The sequence below is a fragment of the Leptonychotes weddellii genome, chromosome 2 (assembly GCF_054177405.1).
Source record: "Leptonychotes weddellii isolate Sample4059 chromosome 2, ASM5417740v2, whole genome shotgun sequence".
Taxonomy (NCBI): domain Eukaryota; kingdom Metazoa; phylum Chordata; class Mammalia; order Carnivora; family Phocidae; genus Leptonychotes; species Leptonychotes weddellii.
Genome location: NC_138370.1, coordinates 141,873,442 through 141,894,547, shown reverse-complemented (window position 1 = coordinate 141,894,547; position 21,106 = coordinate 141,873,442). Strand labels below are relative to the sequence as shown.

The 21,106-nt window shown below is 43.1% G+C and overlaps 2 protein-coding genes and 1 long non-coding RNA gene across 3 annotated transcripts in view; 2 read left to right on the top strand and 1 right to left on the bottom strand.

Annotated features, from left to right (window-relative positions):
- LOC145720199 (uncharacterized) overlaps window positions 1–21,106 on the top strand; it is a 204,006-nt gene that overhangs the window by 57,118 nt on the left and 125,782 nt on the right. The gene's annotated exons all lie outside the window — the stretch shown is intronic.
- ZAR1 (zygote arrest 1) lies at window positions 525–4,821 on the top strand. Its single transcript, XM_081812403.1, has 4 exons — window positions 525–1,594; window positions 2,901–2,993; window positions 3,074–3,148; window positions 4,512–4,821. The coding sequence occupies exons 1-4, from the start codon at window positions 632–634 to the stop codon at window positions 4,653–4,655; spliced, it is 1,275 nt and encodes a 424-aa protein (XP_081668529.1). The 5' UTR covers window positions 525–631; the 3' UTR covers window positions 4,656–4,821.
- The window catches only part of FRYL (FRY like transcription coactivator), a 242,644-nt gene continuing 229,224 nt past the window's right edge, over window positions 7,687–21,106 (bottom strand). The window contains exons 51-55 of the mRNA XM_081812875.1: window positions 14,892–14,960; window positions 12,128–12,145; window positions 11,297–11,407; window positions 10,099–10,289; window positions 7,687–9,783 (exon numbers count right to left, since the gene is read on the bottom strand). Of these exons, the coding sequence (XP_081669001.1) occupies window positions 9,525–9,783; window positions 10,099–10,289; window positions 11,297–11,407; window positions 12,128–12,145; window positions 14,892–14,960 (648 nt within the window). The 3' untranslated portion in view covers window positions 7,687–9,524. The remainder of the gene's footprint in view (window positions 9,784–10,098; window positions 10,290–11,296; window positions 11,408–12,127; window positions 12,146–14,891; window positions 14,961–21,106) is intronic.

The window sequence follows — 21,106 nt, the reverse complement described above, 5'->3', positions numbered from 1 at the left end:
TGGGGGGTGGAGGGGAGGGGAGGACGTGCTCCAGGGGAGAAAACAATTAGCCTAGATACGGATGCCTTCGAGTGCTTTCCCTATGGAGTTCCCGAAAGGGTACAAGGGGCGGACTTTTCAGAGCAGTTCTGAAATAATGAAACTAGAATCTGAGATCATAGGTAACAGACCCAAAGCAGTTCCCCCAAACCTGTGCATTTTTGCTCACTAGCCAGACAGAGGCACCCAGCTTCGCCTCAGCTTCCCGGGCGGCGCAGACACCTGGGATCATCAAGGCCCGGGGACCACCTGGCTCGGCTAATCCCGGTGATTGCGCTCTTTTGCTGGTATCCTCTTCACCTCCGGCGGGCTCACTCACAAATCAGTTCCTGCAGCACAAAGAAAGCAGTCTTTCCCCATCACCGAAGGGTGTTTGTGCCGACCTCCGGGTGTGGAAAATTTCCCCACCGAGGTCAGGGACAGGCCGCCTAGGCGGGGACTCCGGGACGCGAGCCGGCGACGGGCAGGGTGCGGGGGGCCGCGCAGCGAGGGGAGCGGCGTGGCGGGGGGGGGGGGGAGTCGGCGGCCGGCTGCCTCCGCAGGGCTGCCTATTTAGGGCAGGGCGGCTTCGGGAGCGGCCCGGGCTGCGCTTATGGCTGCCCTGGGGGATGAGGTGCTGGACGGTTACATGTACCCGGCGTGCATCCCCTACTCGTACCCGTACCCCTACCCGCCGGCCGCCAAGAGCAAGGGCGCGGCGGGCGGGGGCGGCTGGCGGCACCGGGGCGGGGGCTACGCTCCCGCGTCGTCCTCCTCGTCGTCCTCCTCTGCCGGGGCGGCCGCGTCCTCTTTCCCGGGCTGCGGGCCGCTGACGGCCGCCGAGTACTTTGACAGCTACCAGCGGGCGCAGCTCATGGCCCTCCTGTCGCAGGTGAGCCCGGGCCTGGGCCCGCGGCCCCACAGGGCCGGCAGCCGGGACGTGGCGGTGCAGGTGAACCCGCGCCGCGACGCCTCGGTGCAGTGCTCGCTGGGGCGGCGCACGCTGCTGCGCAGGGCCCGCGACTCCGGTCCCCTGGCCGGCCCTGGCCTCGAGGGTGCGGGCGGCGGCGGCTCGGCGTCCCCGCAGCCGGCGCGCCGGGGCCCGGAGCAGGGCAGCCCCCCGAGCGGCGCCCCGCGGCCCGTGCGCTTCCCGCGCACCGTCGCCGTGTACTCGCCCGTGGCCTCCCGCCGCCTCACCACCTTCCTGGAAGGGGCCGACAGCGCGGCTGGGGAGCAGAGGCCCGCGGCGCCGGAGGGAGAGCGGAAGCCGGCGCCTCCGAGGCCCCGGGGCCCCGAGGAGGGAGAGGGGTCGGCGAGGAAGGCGCCCCAACGGCCGCGGCCCGAAGAGGAGGAAGGGGACGAAGACGAGGCCCAGGCCGCGGTGCGGACGAGCTGGGAGCCGCCGGTCGCCGGGCTCGGGCTGCCGCCGCGGGCGAGCGGGGCAGGGGAAGCGGCCCGGCGGCGCGCGCCCAGGAGTCCGGAGCAGCCCCCGCCGGTGGGGCGGGCCCAGGACGCCGCGGGCGAGAGGTCGTCGCCCCGGAGCCCCGAACAGGCCAAGGAGCGGCCGCGCTTCCAGGTGAGGCCCAGGCGGCCACGGGCGCGTGGTCTCCTCTCGCCCGTCGCCCGTGGCTGCGCGCCAGCCGTGGAGGGCCGGCTTCCTTAGGGGCGGGCCACGGCTGGGTGCCTTTTCGCAGCCGCTCACAGCGGCAGGGCAGCGGCCTTTACCCCCCGCAGAATTCAACGAGCGCAGCCTGCTTGTTGGCGGCGGTTGTAAAACGGGCCCCACAGGTTGGCGAGAGACGCCCTGGTAATCCTCCTCTTCCGAGCGCATTGACTGTTTAAAAAACAACAACCCTGACCGTGGACGCGGAGTCGGGTGTTGATTCCTCATCTGGACGATCTAGGTGGGGTGCTCAGCAGGACATCCTAAGGGGAACCTGGTGGCAGGAGAGTCGTTTCCTGAGGATCGCACTCACCTCTCTGAATTCAGTGTGGCAAAAAGCCCTAACCGTCAACTACTGGGGTCCTGGTCAGCTCTCCCCTGATTCTTGCCCGAACTTCCCAAGCTCCTCCTGGAAGCTAGAGCTCTTGACGTGCCTCCCTTGGGATCTTTTCTTGCTCCTAGAAAGTACCCTTATTCGGGACCTCAGCGTTGCTAAAGCACTCGGGCCACTGTGTCCGCTGCCCGAGCGGGGCAGGCGTGGGGGCCAGCTCCCACTGGCTGACCCTAAAGGGCTGGAGTGCGCGGGGGGCAGTGGTAACGCGGAGAAGTGGATAAGGCCGAGGTAGGTAGTGCGAGCACTGGAGGCCTCCTTTGGGGTCTCTCGCACAGTCAGCCCACGGCTGTTGGGAGCAGGGGAGGAGAGGCGGAGGGAGTCAAGTTGGACAGAAGCTGTGTGTAATTTAAACCTTGTGTAATCTTGCCTCCTAACTTTCCTGGACCAATGTTTGCTCACCTATGAAATTGCTCTAGAATTGGCAGGAACTTTGGAGAGCACTTAAAGGCCTAACTCCAAACACTTGTTTCTCACGGGGAGGGGGAGATGAGAAGCTCAAGAATAAGACAGTACTACTTTAGTTCATGTTAAATACGAATTCTGGTTTATCCGCAATTTAGATTCCTAGCACTGTTGGAAATTGAAGAACCAAGCGCATCTGGAACATGAACTTTTTAGGCTCCTGCTTGCTTGTGTGCTTGATTAAACCATTAGGTCACCTAATTACTACATTATAGAGACTAATGGGCAAACCTTGAGCCCACTTTCCTCCATGATCTGGAATGAGGTTGCCAATTTTAAGTAGCAAATCGGTCCTTCCCAGCTTGTGAAATGAAGGCTAATTTAAATATCCTGTGAGTTAAATGCTGGTGTCTTTCTCTTCAGTTCTTAGAGCAGAAGTATGGCTACTATCACTGCAAGGACTGCAACATCCGATGGGAAAGTGCCTACGTGTGGTGTGTGCAGGGCACCAACAAGGTAAGAAACCCCGCGGAATCGGCATCTTTTTGACATTGGTGTCGAGAGGGTTTTGCTTCACGTTTCCTCTCTCCTCACAGGTTTACTTCAAGCAGTTTTGCAGAACTTGTCAGAAGTCTTATAACCCTTACCGAGTGGAGGATATCACCTGTCAAGTAAATCAAATACACTTTGTGTCTAAACTGGGTAGCTGGGAGAGGGTTTTGGTGGAGCTTCTTGAATGTATCCTGAGAGAGGCTAGGTTCCCAGTGACCCTAGGTTTTGACTGCTTTTCAGTGGGGATTGTGGAAGTAATACTCAACCAGGGAACTGGGCCTTGGGGGTCTTGTTTCCTTCTGTCCTTGCAAGTCTTGGTTATGTTAACCTCTTTAGACGCTGTCCCTTCTCCCGCAACATGGAAGAATGTTTGCCTTACCTGGTACTCCGTCTAATGTAGGAAAGCAAATCAAAACCTAGAATACCTTTCTGCTGTCATGAGGCTGCCTGTTCTGCCCAAATGCTTTGTTTGGAGCACATACGCCGCTGAGGATACTCAGTATAAGCATGGGGTTTGAAAGTTTCAGTCCTGCCTGAGTGCTCGCGAAGGGAGGATGATTTGTTTCAGAGTAGATTTAAGCTGCCCAGTTTTATGGCTAATGATGACCTTGCTGGTTTACTTTTAACTAAGCACTGCACTGTGGGAAGCGGGATAGATAATCTAAGGAAAGGGGTGACTAAACTTTTTTTTTTTAAAGAGCTAAATGGTCTGTAGGTCTTATTAAAGATTTTATTTGCGAGTGAGTGAGAGAGCGCAAGCACAGGCCAGCTGGAGAGGCAGAGGGAGCCCGACGCGGGGCTTGATCCCAGCCCCTGAGATCATGACCTGTTAGCACACGGTGTCGGAACCTGATGTGTCAGTCGACAACAGCCTAATCCATGCACGTCCCTCAAGCTGGACGTTGGAAGCCTTCCACTCTAGGGTAGGAAGAGAGCCCCCAAGTATGGCAAACGGTTTAGACTCCCTTAGATGAGGGCAGAGTAGGGTGAGGCCCTAAAGTAGGATGCCTCAAACGCTGTGCTCCTGGCTCAGGGGTTTCTGCTTTGCTTTTGGTGTCCACTTCAGGTCATTGGCAGCAGGTGTGTGTGGGGAGGCAGGGTTAGCCCCCGCTGCTAGGCCGCATCCACAGCTTGCACCTGGCAGCCTCACCTCTTGGCTTTCCTTGTCTGACTCCTCTCCCCGGCTGGTTTCTTCTCCACCCTTCAAGTGCAGAAAGAGATTTCCTTCTACCTGTGTTTCAAGAGAAACTTCCCACGTCTGAACTGAATCTTCTGCAACATGAGAGCATGACTAGCTGGTTCAGCACCCTCTATTCCTATCCTATCCTTGCTGGAAGGGGTGTGGATGGGACAAGATCAGCACAGGGCCTTGCGTAGAGTGCATTCGCGAAGTGTTTGAATGGACTAGAAAAAAAAAAATGAGGTTTGAGGAAGTCCCCACAGGCTTATCTTCTGTATGTGCTTCTCACTTTGGTTTTTCAGAGTTGTAAACAGACTAGATGCTCCTGCACTGTAAAACTCCGCCACGTTGACCCTAAAAGGCCCCATCGTCAAGATTTGTGTGGGAGATGCAAAGGCAAACGCCTGTCCTGTGACAGCACTTTCAGCTTCAAATATATCATTTAAATGAATGTTAAAAGAAACCCAAAAAACAATGGTCCTACTTGAATGTGAGCTAATGGAGCAGACAAGTTAGCTTTTTTCCTGCTCCTTTCTGCCTCTCCCTTCTCAAAATACTTCATGCAAGGCTGTATTTTTGACAAAGCCTTCAAATAAAAGTATTGCAAAAACAATCGATAAATTGCATAAGATGTTTTTTTGCTTTGTTTTGAAGTTTAGGAGAGCTGCTCTTCTAACAGTCTGCATCTGTCACTTTGTTAGAGGGCCTCACAAGTATGAGGTTTACTGCTCCCGTGTGGCTGTGCGGCTGAAGCTTCTAAGCAAGATAGTGATCGAATGAAAAGCCACCTAGCCATTAAAGTAACATTCTTCTGGGGGAGGTGGAGGCGGAGCCCAGCCTTGCTGTATGGGAGTTAGGGTTCTGCCTCTGGGTTGCTCCCGAGCGGCTGGCTAGCTGTGGCTGGGGGCTGTGAACTACACAGTTTCACGGAGGGTACAGGTGGGGACTGGAACAGGGTGGCCAAGGGCAGTTTCTTTAAGCTGTTACCACCTGAGGTCCAGTGGATCAAGTTAACTTAAATAGGCCTCCTAAACGTACTTAGGGATTTCAAGTTAGTTAACAGACTGTGTTAAGGCTGGGTTTTTGTCTTGCAGTTCTGTAACTGCAAACTAACATAGGAATTCTCATCCTATCTGTGCCTGCTAGCTTCTGACATGATTCCCAAGAAAATACTAAGGACCTGCTCCCGGCACGCTCCTGGTGGGGGATGGCATGTTGGCTAGGGCCTCGGGATTTTAGTATCAGAGTTGATTATTGGTTTAATGGTTACAGAAACCACGTAACTGGAACCAGGTGCTAGTTATGCCTCCGTCCAATTTTCTAATCCTCTCATTTGAGTTAACCCTTACGACCTTAGAGGGTAGTCTAGAGAGATGTTTGTTAACCTCTTGGGTGCATGGGTGTAGACAAATGTAAAGAACCTAGAATGAATTTGAGGTCTCTAGGACCCTTAGAGCAAGGGGAAGTCCCCTCTGCATCCACATGAACTAGGGAAGGTGCTTGTAAAAACAGACTGAGGCCCCTGTCCCTTCAGAATCACGGTCTGGGTGTGAGGCATTTTAGCAAGCACCCTGGGTGTTACTTGTTGATGGAATTGAGGTGTGGAGACTGCTTGAGTCAGCCTTGTACTTCAGAAGAACACAGATGTGGCCTCTGCCCTTCTGGACCTTCCAGTGCATTGGGTAGATGGCCATTATTTTCTGCATTAAAAAAAGGTAACATGGAGTTTGTCACATAATATGAAAGAGCTACTTAGATGCCTATAATAAATGGGGGATCAGATTTAGGGAGGTCAGGGAAGGCTTGCCTGAAAAATGACACTTGGGCTGACCTGAAGTTTGGGTGAATTGAATTAGGTGAAGGAGAAACTTTTCAGACCAAGGTAGCATGTGCAAAGGCCCAGTGGTAGAGCAAACCAAAAGGAAACCAAAGTAATAGAATACTTTGGAGGACAGGGATGGGCATGATGGCAAGTGACACTGGTAGGCCTAGACTGGGAGGACTTTTCAGACCTTGCTCAGGACTGACTGGCCTTTGTCATCCGAATTCACGGAAAGGTTTTAAAGCTGTGGTAGGACACAGATTTATCTTCAAAAAGAAATAATCACGGTGGATGCCTATAAACAAGTAAGACTTGCAAAGACCAGGTAAAATGGTGGTAGGACCAAAGAGATGACAACTCTAGGTGTGGGGGAAGGTGATGTTCTAACACCTGTTCCTATGGATTTGGTTGAAGGTAGGGACAGGGAAAGGACACTTATTTGACTCACGGCATGCAAGTGTACTCAGTAAACACTTGAGTGAGGGAACAATAGAAATACACATATTAGGGAGTCCTAAGTCTACTAATACGGGTAGTTAAATCATTCTTTAAACTTAGGAAAAGTAATGGCAAGCTCTTAATAGAGCAGCTAACCTATTTTACAGTTGAGGTAAAGCAAGGATCAAAGTAGGTTTTACTTAGTGTGCATTGGACAAAGTGGCACAAAAACATCTTTGTTATAAAAGTTGTGCTAACATTTTAGCAATTAGCACTGTCAAACTGTACAAAGGAAATGTGTGTATACGTGTGTGTGTGTATATTTAACGAGCGACATTGACTAGAAAGAAATACCCCAGAATACTGTTATCTCTGGTTTCCAGTGATTCTAGTTTTCTTTACATTTCCTACATTTGCTAAGGTGACAGTGGATTACTTTGGAAAAAATTTTAGAATGCCATCAAGTACAATGACATTGATTCTAATATCTTCCTTCTTTCATTTAGATTATGCTGGCGTGGTGTGTGAGCAGTTCTCTTGGACCTAAATGAGGAAAACTTACTCTGGCTTTGGTGAGTTTGTTCCAAGAGAATGTTTATTTCCTAAATTTATGGTAGATTGTGGGTTGTATCACACCCTCTATATCACTGAAAGTTGAAAACAGTTTCTAAATTGTGTTTTAAAAAAAAAAAAAAAAAAGCTTTTGGCTTTCTATTTCAGAAGCAGAATGAAAACACTTCCAGCTCTCTTCTCTTGGTGTTATTTTACAAGCTAGTATTACTATTTAAAAAATGATCAACTTAGTGGGCAAAAGAAAAAGGTTGTATGAGCACAAATGGCTCTGTTTGGAAGTACACGGGGTATTTAATAAATTAAGCATCTGGTGTATTTTGTTAAATGCAAACTTTGGATTCAGAGGAGCAAATTAGTATCGGTTTTAGGAAAACTCAATTGCAAAAGGGCAATCCTACTTACTTTATATTTGCATTTTTGCTCTCTGTAGGTGTATTTATCTTATTAACTTAGCTACATAAACATGAATAGGAAATTTCAACTGTTCAAAGGTTTGGTTTCGGTAATGAATTAGTCAACCTAATCTGTTCTCAACTTTGTTCTCCCCCTTTTCGGGAAGGTATGTTTAAGAATGAGGATAATATTTGAAAAGTTTCTGCATGATGCACACGATCATCATTCATCCTTAAAATACAACACAAATCAACAGCTACAATGCTTTTTATTTTAACAAAAAGGATATAAGGAGGGTGAGAAAATGGGATGGTACGATAGGATATAAAGTGTGGGGTGTCTCCGGACACCATCCCTCTACTTCCTGCCCCACACCTAAAAGTTATTAAATAATTTAAAGGACACCATTTACAGTACCAGAACACCATTAAAATAATTTGTGTGTGTTTTATCAGGGTCAAAAAATACAGTGATTATGAATGTGCCGTGACCAGTTATGGATTTTACAGGTAACATAACTCTAGTCAGCAGTCCAATGGCGTGCACAGTGCCTTCAATTAATGCACTTGAGCATAATTACATTTCTGGCAGGGTCCACACCCCCAAGAAAAGGCAAAGCTAAGCATTTCATTTCTACATTCTAAACTCTGGAGGCACAGAGCCCAGTTTAAAAGAAAAGTCACAGTGGATAAGAGATGCCTATAAAAAATACAAGGTGTTCCTTTCAAATCAGAGGAATTGTGGGACTACATTCATTTCTTTTACAAAATGCTATTTAAAAAAGGACAGAGAATCCAGTTCATGTTATGCTACAGACTTCGACAGGAGTTAAGTATATTGCATGTTTTGGTAGTCAGTCTTCAGGCTTCCTTTCATTTTCCCCCATAGCCCCAGGTTCCTTCTGGGTGAAACACATGAGTCCTGAATAAACATAGAAAAATGTGTTTGCATCTCCTTGAATTTTCTGCAGACTTCGGAGCCCGCAAGTCATGTATTCTACCATCAGTGACCACAATCTTTTCTTTAGCTTTGTACACCTGTTCTTGTCTAACAGTGCATTGCAAAAATGTACAATACTGGTTTTAATCTATACAGTTTCTATAATAATTATGGAGTAAAATAAGTTAACGTTTCTAAGGAGAAGAGCTGCCGGGCAGCATACATCTTTATTTTACATTTTTAAGTCTCTGCAGGCATCTACTTTGGTTAGTTATCAACAATCGTCCCGTAAGCACTGATCAGAGAACTGAGCAGCATTCCAATAACATTAACAGATATATTATTTCTTTTCAAAATACCGGGAAAGCCCAGCTTTAAAATAGTATTAAAATGTTCTAACATTTACACACTATGAAGAGTTAGAGCTAATAAAATAAAATTTCTTCAAAAATAATCTTGCAGTGCTCTTTCAGGCATGCTCTGACACGTTATCCCCAAACATCCATACCTTGAAAATAGGACTATCACATACTCACACATCCCAGCTCACGCACACGTAATCCTTTATACAGACTAAAAAACAAAACACCCACGCCCTTATCCCAGGTGTTGAAAAAAAAAATCAATGGTTTTTGCAAAGAAGTCTTTCTATGTGTGTCTATCCGACTGAAGGTTCTTCATGTAGATGATTAAGCATCAACTGTAGAGTATGCTTCTGGCTGCTGGAAATCCACACAGCTTTGCAGGTCTTCAGCTAAAATGAACGAGCCTGGATTTTAGCCTCATGTCACCTGCTTTCCAATGTCTCCGTATTAGAGGCCATTATTGCAAACAGTCTGGGAAGTCTCTTCTTTCTCCAGAAAGTAATGTATGCATCACTTTTAGCCCTTTTCTTTTCACATAGGTTAAGTAATAATTAAAAAATTCCTTCTTCATAGAGTTAATTGTGGGAGGTATTGGCAGCTGTTAGAATTTTCTTCAGATCTTTGATTTTGACGTTCTTTATCTCGATAGAAGTTGGACAATAGTTACACTCGTGTTGTGGATGCTGCCAGGAAGTTATCCGTGAACTGCAAGGGTTCATAAAAGGTGCCTGGTAATATTCTTCATCATCTTCAGGTTTGTTTCTTCCCTAAATGCCTGAAGTTTCTCAGAATCCAGTGCTCACCAAATTTCCAATTGGTTTGGCCTGTGCTAAAAGCTGGTATGATTGCACCATGCGTAGAGACTCTCTTATTTCTAGATTAAGTTCCATCAATTTGTAGTTGGCTTCTGACATGTCCAGGTCAGAGCCTATAACCGCGAAGCTTCCCGTCTGGCCCAGAGTCTGATGATGGAAATATATGTGTAACAGCGTCTGCACAGGGTCATCTTCACAACTGCCGAAGATATCACTGGGCCAGAGAGATCTGAAATACACAATATTTTTAAGTCCTGAGACTCAAGCAATTATTAAAGTTAGCTACATTTTAAATTAATACCTATAACAAAATTTCCTTGTGAATCATTGAGGATCTGTTTTAATATTTGAGCAAATGTATTACCCAAAGTAGAGGAGTGAACAAAGTCTAAAAGTGGTGTCATTTTAGTGATAGCTGTAGAAAATACCAAAGTCATGCTTTCATAAAGACGGGATACTGAAACATCATCAAATGAAAGCCCAAACCCAGTCACTGTAAAATCCCAGTCTAGGTGGAGAGGTAGGAAATCCCTTCACATTTTACCTGAAAGCTTTTACTTGTGCGACAGCTGATATAAATTCCTTATTTTTCAAAGTTTCAATTAAAGAATGAATGGCAGTTTCTATAGTGGTTTGTGCGGCTTTGGAAAGGTCAATTTCTTCATTTTCTGAAGCAGACTCTGCTTCTTTGAGGATATTTTCCAGCTGGGCTAGTTCCTCAGACATGTTGATGACCTAAAACAAACAAATATACCTTAAAAGGATCTATTTGTATGTTAAGTAACAAAAAGGGCATTTAGTTGGCTGTAAAGATATGTCTGATGATAGGAGTAGCTTCTCTTGAAGATTTGCAAATGTTAAACTTAGTAGTTAAAGGCAGTTAATACTTCAAGTTCTCAATTCAGTAGACTACCAGTCATCTCTAAATAGTCTTGATAAGGTGATAAGGGCACCTGGCTGGCTCAGTTGGTGGAGCACGTGACGCTCGATCTCGGGGTCGTGAGTTTGAGCCACACATTGGGCACAGAGGTTACTCAAGAAAAAAAAATAACAGGTGGTAATAAATATGATAGATGTAATAAAACCGGTTGTAACCAATGTTTATATTGGTTTTAACATGTGGTATTACATCTTGGATAGTAAAAATCATTCACTGTTTGGGGGGGGGGGTCATAAATTTTTGAAAGTCTTTATATTTTAAAAGATTATTTACCCAGTGCATTTTATATAAACCAGTATGTATTTTTTAAATTGATTTAACTATTTAACAAAAGTGAAAGCATTTCCTGTTTCAGTACCAGCTTTGACAAGGGGGCAAAAAGACTAACTTCGCTACCTTTGCACCTATTCCTTACATGATTTCCAACATTCAAAGTGTTTTTGACATGTTGGTTCTTATGTACATCACTAGAACTACAAAAATATATGGACAAGATGTTAGGGGAGTTCCATAATTTAACTGTGTCTTTATTCAGCTGATGTGCTTTCCTTGACTTTTGGTTACAGATCATCTGTCGTTGCTGCTGTGACCTTTAAGGTCTTGAACCTTTCAAGACCGCTGGCTATGTATCTGCTGTTTTATTTACTGACAGGTCCCAAAATAGCACATCGAGTCTAAAGACAATTCTGAAAAAAAGCATTCACCATTAAGTGACTTTTGACATAAGCTCTCCTACAAGGAATATATGTATTGTATTTTAATATTCTAGAATCAGTGATTCCTACTACAACTAAATATTTACCTCTGCTTCATTTTTTATTGTATTTACTTGGCCGATCAGTTTGCAGTAGGCTTGGAACAGAAGCAGCAACTGAAAATGCAGTTTATATAACCTTCGGCAGAGCTCCAGTTCCTAGAAGTAAGTAAATAACACTGCATTAAATTCAGGTGCCATTGTCCATGCTGTTTGATTAGACAGTACATTTCCAATAAAAATTTATAAGTAAATACGTTAAAAATTATCTTGGCATTTATTTCTCTGTAGTAAGCAAGTTAATGTAGTGTGAAGCTGATGAAAGATGCTTTGAAGACTGGGATTAAAATACAAGATTGTTGGTTACATAATTCATTTAGTGAGAAGCACATTTTCACATTAGAATTTTTCGGTAGGCAATATATAGAATGCTTTAAAAAGGATTCACTTTAGCTTAAAATTCATAATGAAAAAAATGTACAAATGCATATACTTTTGCCCCCTTGAGATGTATATCGTGCTACATTTATCAACAAATGTTTGATAAAGCAAAGTCAAACTGGATTACCTCTTACCTAAAAATGAAAACCCAAAACCTTGTGATCTCATTGAAATGAGACCATGAAATTAACATATGCACTTATGATTTTTAAAATTAAGTTTAAAATGTTAGTTTACAGATGTACAAAAAAGGGAGCTGCTAGTTGTACATATCAGAAAATCTCCTTTAGAGGACCAACATTTCATGGATTAGGGCTATGCGGAACTGAAGCACACTCTTAAAAGTAGTCCATGACAAAACATTGCTAGGTCACAAATGGCAAGTGAAAATCAGTTTGTCTGACATGGTAAGTCTATAAATTAAGACAGGTCACTTACTGCTAGAATTTCCATTTGCTAAGCAAGAAGGTGATCGGGTCACAAAAAATACAAAGGAAGAAAAAGACCAAGAATTAGTGTAAGAAATCATTTTAACTAGGGTCACAGATGTCCCAGGCAAACTGAAGAACATTTACTTTCATCCAAAAGAAAAATTTGATATTTCCAGAATAAAACTTTTTATACACTTACTGTAACAACCCAGGGTGTTTTAAACTCTTTGCCAAATAACTAAATGACATGTAGGCTATAATTTATTTCTTGTCTGAAAGCTACACAGGACAAAACTGAACTAATGTGATCTAGGAAAAGTTGGCTAGTATAAGTGATCTAAGAAAAAAAGCAAATGTCATAAAATTTCCATCAGTAAAGTGGAAAATTTCTGATTAGAAAAATAAGAAATGAATTGCTGTTTTTAGAAATGAACTGGCTTATAATCTTATAAATATCCATGAGAAGATTATCTTTGGTGTGGGTCTAGGCTTCCTACCCTTACTAATTAGGTCCTATGTTGCCCTAATTGGTGCTGAGTCAGAACATAAAATACCAAAAGCAGATGTGTATTTTAAAATGCATTCCAAAATGCAATTTAGTGAACTTCAGAAGTTCAGCCCAACTAGGTTTGAGTCAAATGAGATGATGTATGTAAAATACATAGCAAAACATCTAATTTAAGGATTATTTAAAAATTATTACATTAAAGTATCTATAGCCACTTGGACCTAGTCCCTAGTCCATTCTAAAGAATGATTTCTAATTAAAATAGCAATTGCTGTAACGTAAATATTGCTTCTAAAAGTCCCTTTGAAGTCAGCTTTTCTAAACAGTGTCCTCTGAAGGACTGTTTATTTAACATTTATTCCTATCAATTTAGAAGGGATTTGCTAAGCAAAGGTGAACTTTAGCTCCATTCTGCTTCCTTGTAAATTATGTGGATAGTCATTCAGTGAATGTTAGTTGAGCATAATCCAATGTCAAACATATTAGCATATCTAAATTTGAGGTTCTACTTTGTACGGTTTTACATGGAAACTAAACCATTTGAGTTTCAAATACTTTTTCTCACTTCCATTAGCGTGAATGATGGAACTGGCTCTCTCTGCATCACTCATTACCCAGGGAATGGGAAGGAAATCATGGCAGGGGCGCCTGGGCGGCTCAGTCGGCTGAGCAGCCGACTCTTGATTTCGGCTCAGGTCATGATCTTAGGGTCATGAGAATGGAGCCCCACGTCGGGCTCCACGTTCTGCAGGGAGTCTGCTTAAGAGTCCATCTCCCTCTCTCTCTCCTCCTCCCCTGCTTGCTTGCTCTCTCAAATAATCTACGATCACAACTGTAGGAGATAACACAAATGTAATTAATCGTGTAGCTCTGAATTACCGGAAATTATGCCAACTTTCCAGATTTAAAATTGATTTTTAAGTATATTGAAATTGGCAGGTGTGGGGTTTTTTTTAATCTAAAAATTATTATGCAAAAGAATTCTGGTACACAGGGACAGATACTAGTAATGTTGTGTAAAAAGTGTCCCCAATCTCAAGGAGCTGAATATAAAAGGAGAGAGAAGATATAAACTAAACTCTTAAGTGTACAGCTTTCAGTTTTCACTTAGAAAGCCTTGAGCTATATTAACCGACTTAGACTCTTGGAGATGGAACTCATTTACTTCAAGGCAGAGGGATGTAAGAAATCACTTTGTCTAATCACCTAATTTATGTAGGAAAAAGTTTATATTACATGCTCAAACCATGCAGTTAAATAGTGGCAAAGATAAAACCAAAGGCTCCAATTCTAGTTTAGGGTTAATTCCTTATTTTCCCTTGTTTCTTTCTTTACACAGGTGATTTGACCATTTCCTTGTAACACAGTACAGGATTTGGAGTCAGCCTGCCTAGATTTGAATCTTAATTCTAACTTTTCTTACTGATTTTAGATACATTGGCTTCTTTGAGCCTCAGCTTCCTCATCTGCAACATGGGGATAATAATAGCATCTACTAGACATCGTTGTAAGGACAGAGATACTGAATGTGAAATGCATACTACTATTTTCTCAACATTTCAGTTTAAAAAAACTTCACATTTTTATTATAATCATACAATAACTTTTACAGTGACTAGAAATGCTTAACAGTGTAACCAATATTGAAAAAGACGAACTCTGATGTCAATGCAGAAGTTAATTTTAATTGATGACTGCATCTTCCCCATATGAACCTATATTCCTATTAGAATAATTTGTAGGGCTTAATTTATCCTCATTTAATATAATGTGTTATATACATGTACTTTAAGAAAATATGTTACTCTTATTTTCACTGACTTTTATACTATAAAAAAGTTGTAATTTATCCAATCACAATTTCACCTTTAGAGAGGCCAACATGAATGTATGTAACGTTACTCTCAGGTTTGCTTTCCCAACTAGACAATTTATCTGCAGAATACTAATGCAGAACAAAAATTTTTTGAAGAGGCAGATGCAGCAAGTACAATCTAACTTGGACTGTCTAGATATCCATCAAGCTTATCTGCTGAATGTTATTAAGCTTCAGTCACAAGCTGGTCGTTCATTTTTATTAAAGTGAATTTTTCATTACTAAGCCAATATTTCATTGAACCTAACTTTGACAAAGACTGTTCTGATAACAAAAATGAAAAGTGTTATAAATTTTATTTTTAGGATTATCAAACAGGGACATTCGAACACACATATAATTTTACCTGATCTAGAGATATAGCAAAAGTAAGAAGAGGAGACTTACCTGTGCATCTGTGTTTATCCTATACAGGTCTTCTTTGGCACCAAATGTCCTCTTACAGTTGTCTAACCACTAAAGAAATAAGTAACCGTAAATTTTAACATGGTGATTGTACAATGCACAATGAAATTGGTAATAAAACAGCCTGTGTGTATAAAACAACTTTAAAAGTTAACCTGAAGTTCTGGGATTGGTTATAGACTGAGCCTTCAATCTCCACTTGAGCCTAATTATTTATATGCAACAAACCAGAGCAGGATGATACTGTAAACACAATGAGATGCACACACTGTGGTGCTTTACTCACAGAAACGCAATGAATAGTCTGCTCTTCTAGAGACTTGTGGTGCTCCATTTCAGTAAAGAGTATTCATTTTGCAGATTTTATTGGAAATCTTCACAACCTATACCTGACCTTTGTCTAATATAAGATGGGGAAATAAAAGATGTGCTTCCCGCTGGAAGCACAATTTAATAAAGGCAACTTCAAATTACCAGGTCTGTTTGCTTATCAGAAGTGTAATTCTCAGAAGACTGGTGTCCGTTTTAATTAGTAAAACAGAAACCAAAATCCATTTTAAATCTTGTTTTTTACTTCTTTTCCTTCCTTGTGGACAGTAATGAATGACAAACATGTTATCTCCCAAGAATATTGGATATAGAAGGCATGTGTGGTTTTTTTCCTTACCCATGGGCTATTCCTAAAGTTGGCTATTTATTTAAGGTATCTTTTCTTTGGTCAAATAAAAATAATAGTATCGTAGTTCAGTGGGGGAAAACACTGGAGTCATGGAATGTCCGAGCTGAAATAAAAGCTAAGAGCCTCCAAGTGAAGCACCTAGATTTTGACAGTTTGATATTATTGTCTGTTCTTCTTCCTAGTTCTTTGTGATCTATTCAACATAAAACTAATATATGTAAGAAATCATTCAGACTTTGAGAAAAACTATTAGCTACATTAAGTATACTCTCTGAAAACATCTCGGTACTACCAGGCATTTAAAACACTCAACTGTAGCTTAACATTCTACATGCAAAGAATGAAAACGAGACACCTCAGTTATTTCAAAACAATTCTTTGACCTTATGTTGCTTCTACTGCAGTCCCTTAGACTGTACAGGCCCATCGGCTTTCGCTTGACAGCGTGTCTGAGGAAACATGTTAAGCTTTCCTAGTGGGACACGGCGGCCAGTACCAGCCAGTGGCAGAGGCTACCCGGCAGGTTTCTTTGTATCGGCAGCACCCGGCTGAAACCTGCTGTAAAATGCATGGGCTCGTATTTACTCAGAATGTTAAAATGCATATACACCTAGTCATTCTCCCTAATCCAGCCCAATTTGTCCAAGTATACTAATTATTAGAAAAAAAAGTAACTGAATATTTAATGCCTATTCTTACTAAATATGATTTTTTTCTACTCTATGCCCAGTGATCTAGCATTTCGGGACCCTTATGCAATAAATTATTTGACTTTTTAAAATTATTTTTTTTAAAAGATTTATTTGAGTGAGAGAGAGAAACAGCATGAGAGGGGAGAGGGTCAGGGGGAGAAGCAGGCTCTCCGTTGAGCCGGGAGCCTGATGCGGGGCTCGATCCCAGGACTCTGGGATCATGACCTGAGCCGAAGGCAGTTGCCCAACCAACCGAGCCACCCAGGCGCCCAGTTTATGACTTTTTTTTAAAGACACGTCCCAAGCCTCTAGTCCCATGGCTGCATACCAGCCTGAACAGTACAGGTCCCCACGATCCCAGCCAGTGTATGCAAGACACAGCACTCTGTGTACAGCATGTCTTCCAGTTCACAGCCAGTCTCCCTGCCATTACTCTTTCTTTACCCAAGGCTCAAGTGAAGGTTAAAATTGAACAGGAGAGGTTGGGCTTCTGGGCATGATGGAGTAGCCTGTATAAGGCCAATCCTCCAAGGACAACTACAGACGCAGAATACCATCCACCAGGACAGAGGGAGTTAGGCCAAAGCACTGAAAGGGAGCCCTGTGTAGATCCCAGGGTTTATTCCAGGGGATCTGCTTACTCAAAGCTTTGCTTGGTCCTCAGGCAGAGAGGCTGAACAGACAGCCGTGGCCTGGGGGGTGTGGCCCACAGTGTCACTGAGCTGGGAAAACAGGGTCATCAAAGGCGGGGAAGTATGGAGGGCCAGGATGCTGGAGGAAAGGGGACTGCAGAGAAGGGACCCAACTGTGTGCAGCTTCCCTCGCAACACTGCCGCTCCAACATTTAACATGTGCAGGAGGAGAGGCTAGAAAACCAAGCAGTAGCATCTGGGAGGCTAAAAAATCTAAGAGATTTCTGGTCTCCTGGTGTTGAAAAGAAGAACCGTTCATTTCCTGCCAAGATGGCAGGGGTCCCGATGCATACCCCACACTTTCACTCATGATCCTCAGGAGGCTCAAGGAATAATGGAAGACTATCTTAACTACAAGACTATAATACTAAAAACTATTAGAGGGGAAAACTGAGTAACAAGAAATACTTGGTTCATAGACCAAGATAAGAAAGGAGAAAAAAAGGTAACAAAGAACAGATGGGGGGCGCCTGGGTGGCTCAGTCAGTTAAGCGTTTGCCTTCGGCTCAGGTCATGATCCCACGGTCCTGGGATTGAATCCCACATCGGGCTCCCGGCTCAACGGGGAGACTGCTTCTCCCTCTTCCTGCTGCTCCCCCTGCTTGTGCTCTCTTTCTCTGTCAAATAAAGTCTTTAAAAAAACAAAAACAAAACAAAGAACAGATGCGACAAATAGTGAGATGGTAGCTCAGAAGGAATCATTTTTCTCCCGCATACAAATATTTGATTCAACACAATTTATTGAAAAGAACATTCTTTTCCCACTGCATAGCAACAGCACGTTTGCTATAAATTATTACACACATGTATATATGTCTGTTATCGGGTTTTCTATTATATTCCATTGGTCCAGTTTTCTATTCTTAAGCCAATAAACTCTCTTGAATTTTTTAGTTTAAGTCTTACTGGCTGGAAGTTTAACACTGTTGTTTAGACTTTGTTGTTGTTCTTCATGGACAAGGTTTGGAAGACTATTTCTGTGAAGGACAGAGTAAAGATTTTAGGCACTGCAAACCATTTATTCTCTATTTTAACTATGTTGCAGTGCAAAAAATAGCCACAGACAATATGTAAACAAATATGATGACTATGCTCCAAAAAAACCTTTAGAAAAACAGGCAGTGGGCCAGATATGACCTATGGGCTGTAGTTTGCTGACCTGTGTTCAAGATGGTTGTTTGCCCTATAATTAGCTATTTGTATGTCCATATAAATTGTAGAGTTAGCCTGCCAATTTCCATTAATAGACAATCTGAGATTTTGAGTCTCCTGATTCATGACATAGTACAGTCTTTAATTTACTGGGATGTCCTTTAATTTCTCTCAGTCATATTTGAAGTTTTCCGTGTGGAGGTGTAGCACATCTTTAGATTTATTTGTAGGTGTTTGATGTTTTCCTATTGTACGTGGTATCTATTGCTGTATCACTAACCTCTCTAAAACTTAATGGCTTAGGGGGCGCCTGGGTGGCTCAGTCGTTAAGCGTCTGCCTTCGGCTCAGGTCATGATCCCGGGGTCCTGGGATGGAGCCCAGCATCAGGCTCCCTGCTCAGCAGGAAGCCTGCCTCTCCCTCTCCCACTCCCCCTGCTTGTGTTCCCTCTCTCACTGTGTCTCTCTGTCAGATAAATAAATAAAATCTTTAAAAAATAAAAATAAAAAAATAAAACTTAATGGCTTAAAACAACCAGACTAATCTGCTGGCTGGGAGTTTCTTCTGGCCTTGCCTAGGGTCGCTCCTGAGTCCCAGTCCTCTGACGACTTGAGTTGGCCTCCCTTCGATGCCTGGCATGCTAGCTGTCAGCTGGGATGCCTCCACTCTCTTCCACGGGGCCTCTAATTCTCTAGGAGGCTAAGGGTCAAATTCGTTTTCCAGCGTTTACCCAATTTACACTTGGACTGGCGTGATGGCAAAGCACAAGCTGCAAAAGGCCTACATGCTAGGCTCAGAAACTGCACAGCACCGTTTCTGAATTTGGTCAGAAAAAGGCAAGGATACCTCAGACTTCAGAGGTGCGGAACTAGACTCCATCTGTTGACGGAAGGAACGGCAAAGCCAAGTTATAAAAGGGTGTGGACACACAGAGGCATGGTTTATCAAGGTCATTAATTGTAGCAATCTATCACAGCTTCTATGGTAGGCAAATATTTCTGAAGACACAAAAGGCACAAACCATAATGGAAAACAGACGGATAACTTGGACTTAATTAAAATGAAGAACGTGTGTTCATCAAAGGATGCTATTAAGATAGTCAAAATGCTAGCCACAGAGAAGGGAAAAAATTTATAATACGTATATCCAGTAAAAGGCTTGTGTTTAGAAGAACTCCTACAAATCAGTAAGAAAGCCATAAATAACCCATTTACAAAAATGGACAAGATACTTGAAGGCACAGTTCAAAAAATACCTAAATAAAATATCTATTTGAGCAGGTGCTCAAACAAGTCTTCAGGGGAAATGCAAAATAATATGATAAAATACAGCACACCCACCAGAATGACTAAAATTTTACAAGGTGGAAACACCAAGTGGTGGCAAAGATATGAAGCAACAGTAACTCCTGTACACACTTCTGCAGGGATTATAAACGGATACAGCATGTTTCAGAAAACTGCACGGCAGAACCTACTAACGTCGAACATACGTATACCCCATGACCCAGCAGCTGTACTCCTAGATACTCAGATATGTGAACATAAGCACACAAAAGACGTGCACAAGAATGCACACAGCAGTGTTACAGTACTCCACCCTTGTCTGTGGGTGCGGGCACCCCAAGTCAGTGGCAGCCCGGAAGCAGTGACCCGCCTCTGACCTATCACTGGAAGGTCCATAGTAGCCTGACGCTGTGTCACAAAGCCTGCATCAGTCCCCCTCCATCGCATCCTGAAGGCACTGTATCATGTCATGTCATCACAAGGGTGAGTCCAGTACAGTAACATATTTTGGGAGAAAAAGAGACCACCTTCACACAACCTCTTTTACAGTCCATTGTTACAATTGTGCCATTTTATTACTGTTAATCTTTCACTGAGCCTACTTTATAAACTTCATCATGTACAGGAAAAAACACAGTGTAAACAGGGTTCCGGTACTATCTATGGTTGCGGGCATCCACTGGGGCTCTTGGAATGTACCCCCCATGGATAAGGGGGGACTACTGTATTTGCAAGATGACCAGATCTTGCCCGATACTTTCCCAATGTCGAAAACTCTTCCCTCTTTACCAATGTCATTATTCTATCAGTCCAAATGTAAGATTTCCTCCTCCCTTATAAGGGGAGAATACTTAGAATAAATACTTAGTATCTAAGTATTTTCTCATACCATATTCTTTCCCTGAAAGAATCCCCCAATCTAAAATTACTGTCTGTCAAGGCCTGAGGTCTGATCTCTATTCCATGAAGTTTTCCTAATAGCCCAAAGTGACCTCTCTTTGGAAATCACAGTATATAGCATCAGGTCTGTTAGACCCGTACAATTTTGTGAAGTCTCTTTCATTGCCAGTACTTTTATTTATATCTATAAATTGACACTTTTGTTACTAATTATTTGTATGCAGTGTTTGTGCTTTATATTCTTACTGAGTATATTAAGGGAATAAGAGCCAGGTTTTATACTCTTCATAGGCCTTTACATGTGAAATATATATACTTTTTTTAATTAAAAAATTTTTAAAAATTAGTTTCAGGTGTAGAATTTAGTGATTCATCATTTACTTACAACACCTGGTGCTCATCACAAGTGCCCTCCTTAATCCCCATCACCTATTTCACCCCCCGCCCCCCAAGGAACCCTCAGTTTGTTCTCTATAATTAAGAGTCAAACTCAACACCCAAAAAACAAATAATCAAGTCAAAAAATAGGCAGAAGACATGAACAGACACTTCTCCAAAGAAGACAAACAAATGGCAAACAGACATGAAAAAATGTTCATCATCATTAGCCATCAGGGAAATTCAAATCAAAACCACATTGAGATACCACCTTACACCAGTTAGAATGGCAAAAATTGACAAGGCAAGAAACAACAAATGTTGCAGAGGTTGTGGAGAAAGAGGAACCCTCTTACACAGTTGGTGGGAATGCAAGTTGGTACAGCCACTCTGGAAAACAGTGTGGAGGTGCCTCAAA

Excerpts from the sequence above, each read along its gene's own strand:
- ZAR1 (XM_081812403.1), top strand. The coding sequence starts at position 632 with ATGGCTGCCCTGGGGGATGAGGTGCTGGACGGTTACATGTACCCGGCG. Across the intron at positions 1,595-2,900 it reads AGGAGCGGCCGCGCTTCCAG|TTCTTAGAGCAGAAGTATGG; the intron begins GTGAGGCCCAGG and ends CTTTCTCTTCAG. Across the intron at positions 2,994-3,073 it reads GTGTGCAGGGCACCAACAAG|GTTTACTTCAAGCAGTTTTG; the intron begins GTAAGAAACCCC and ends CTCTCCTCACAG.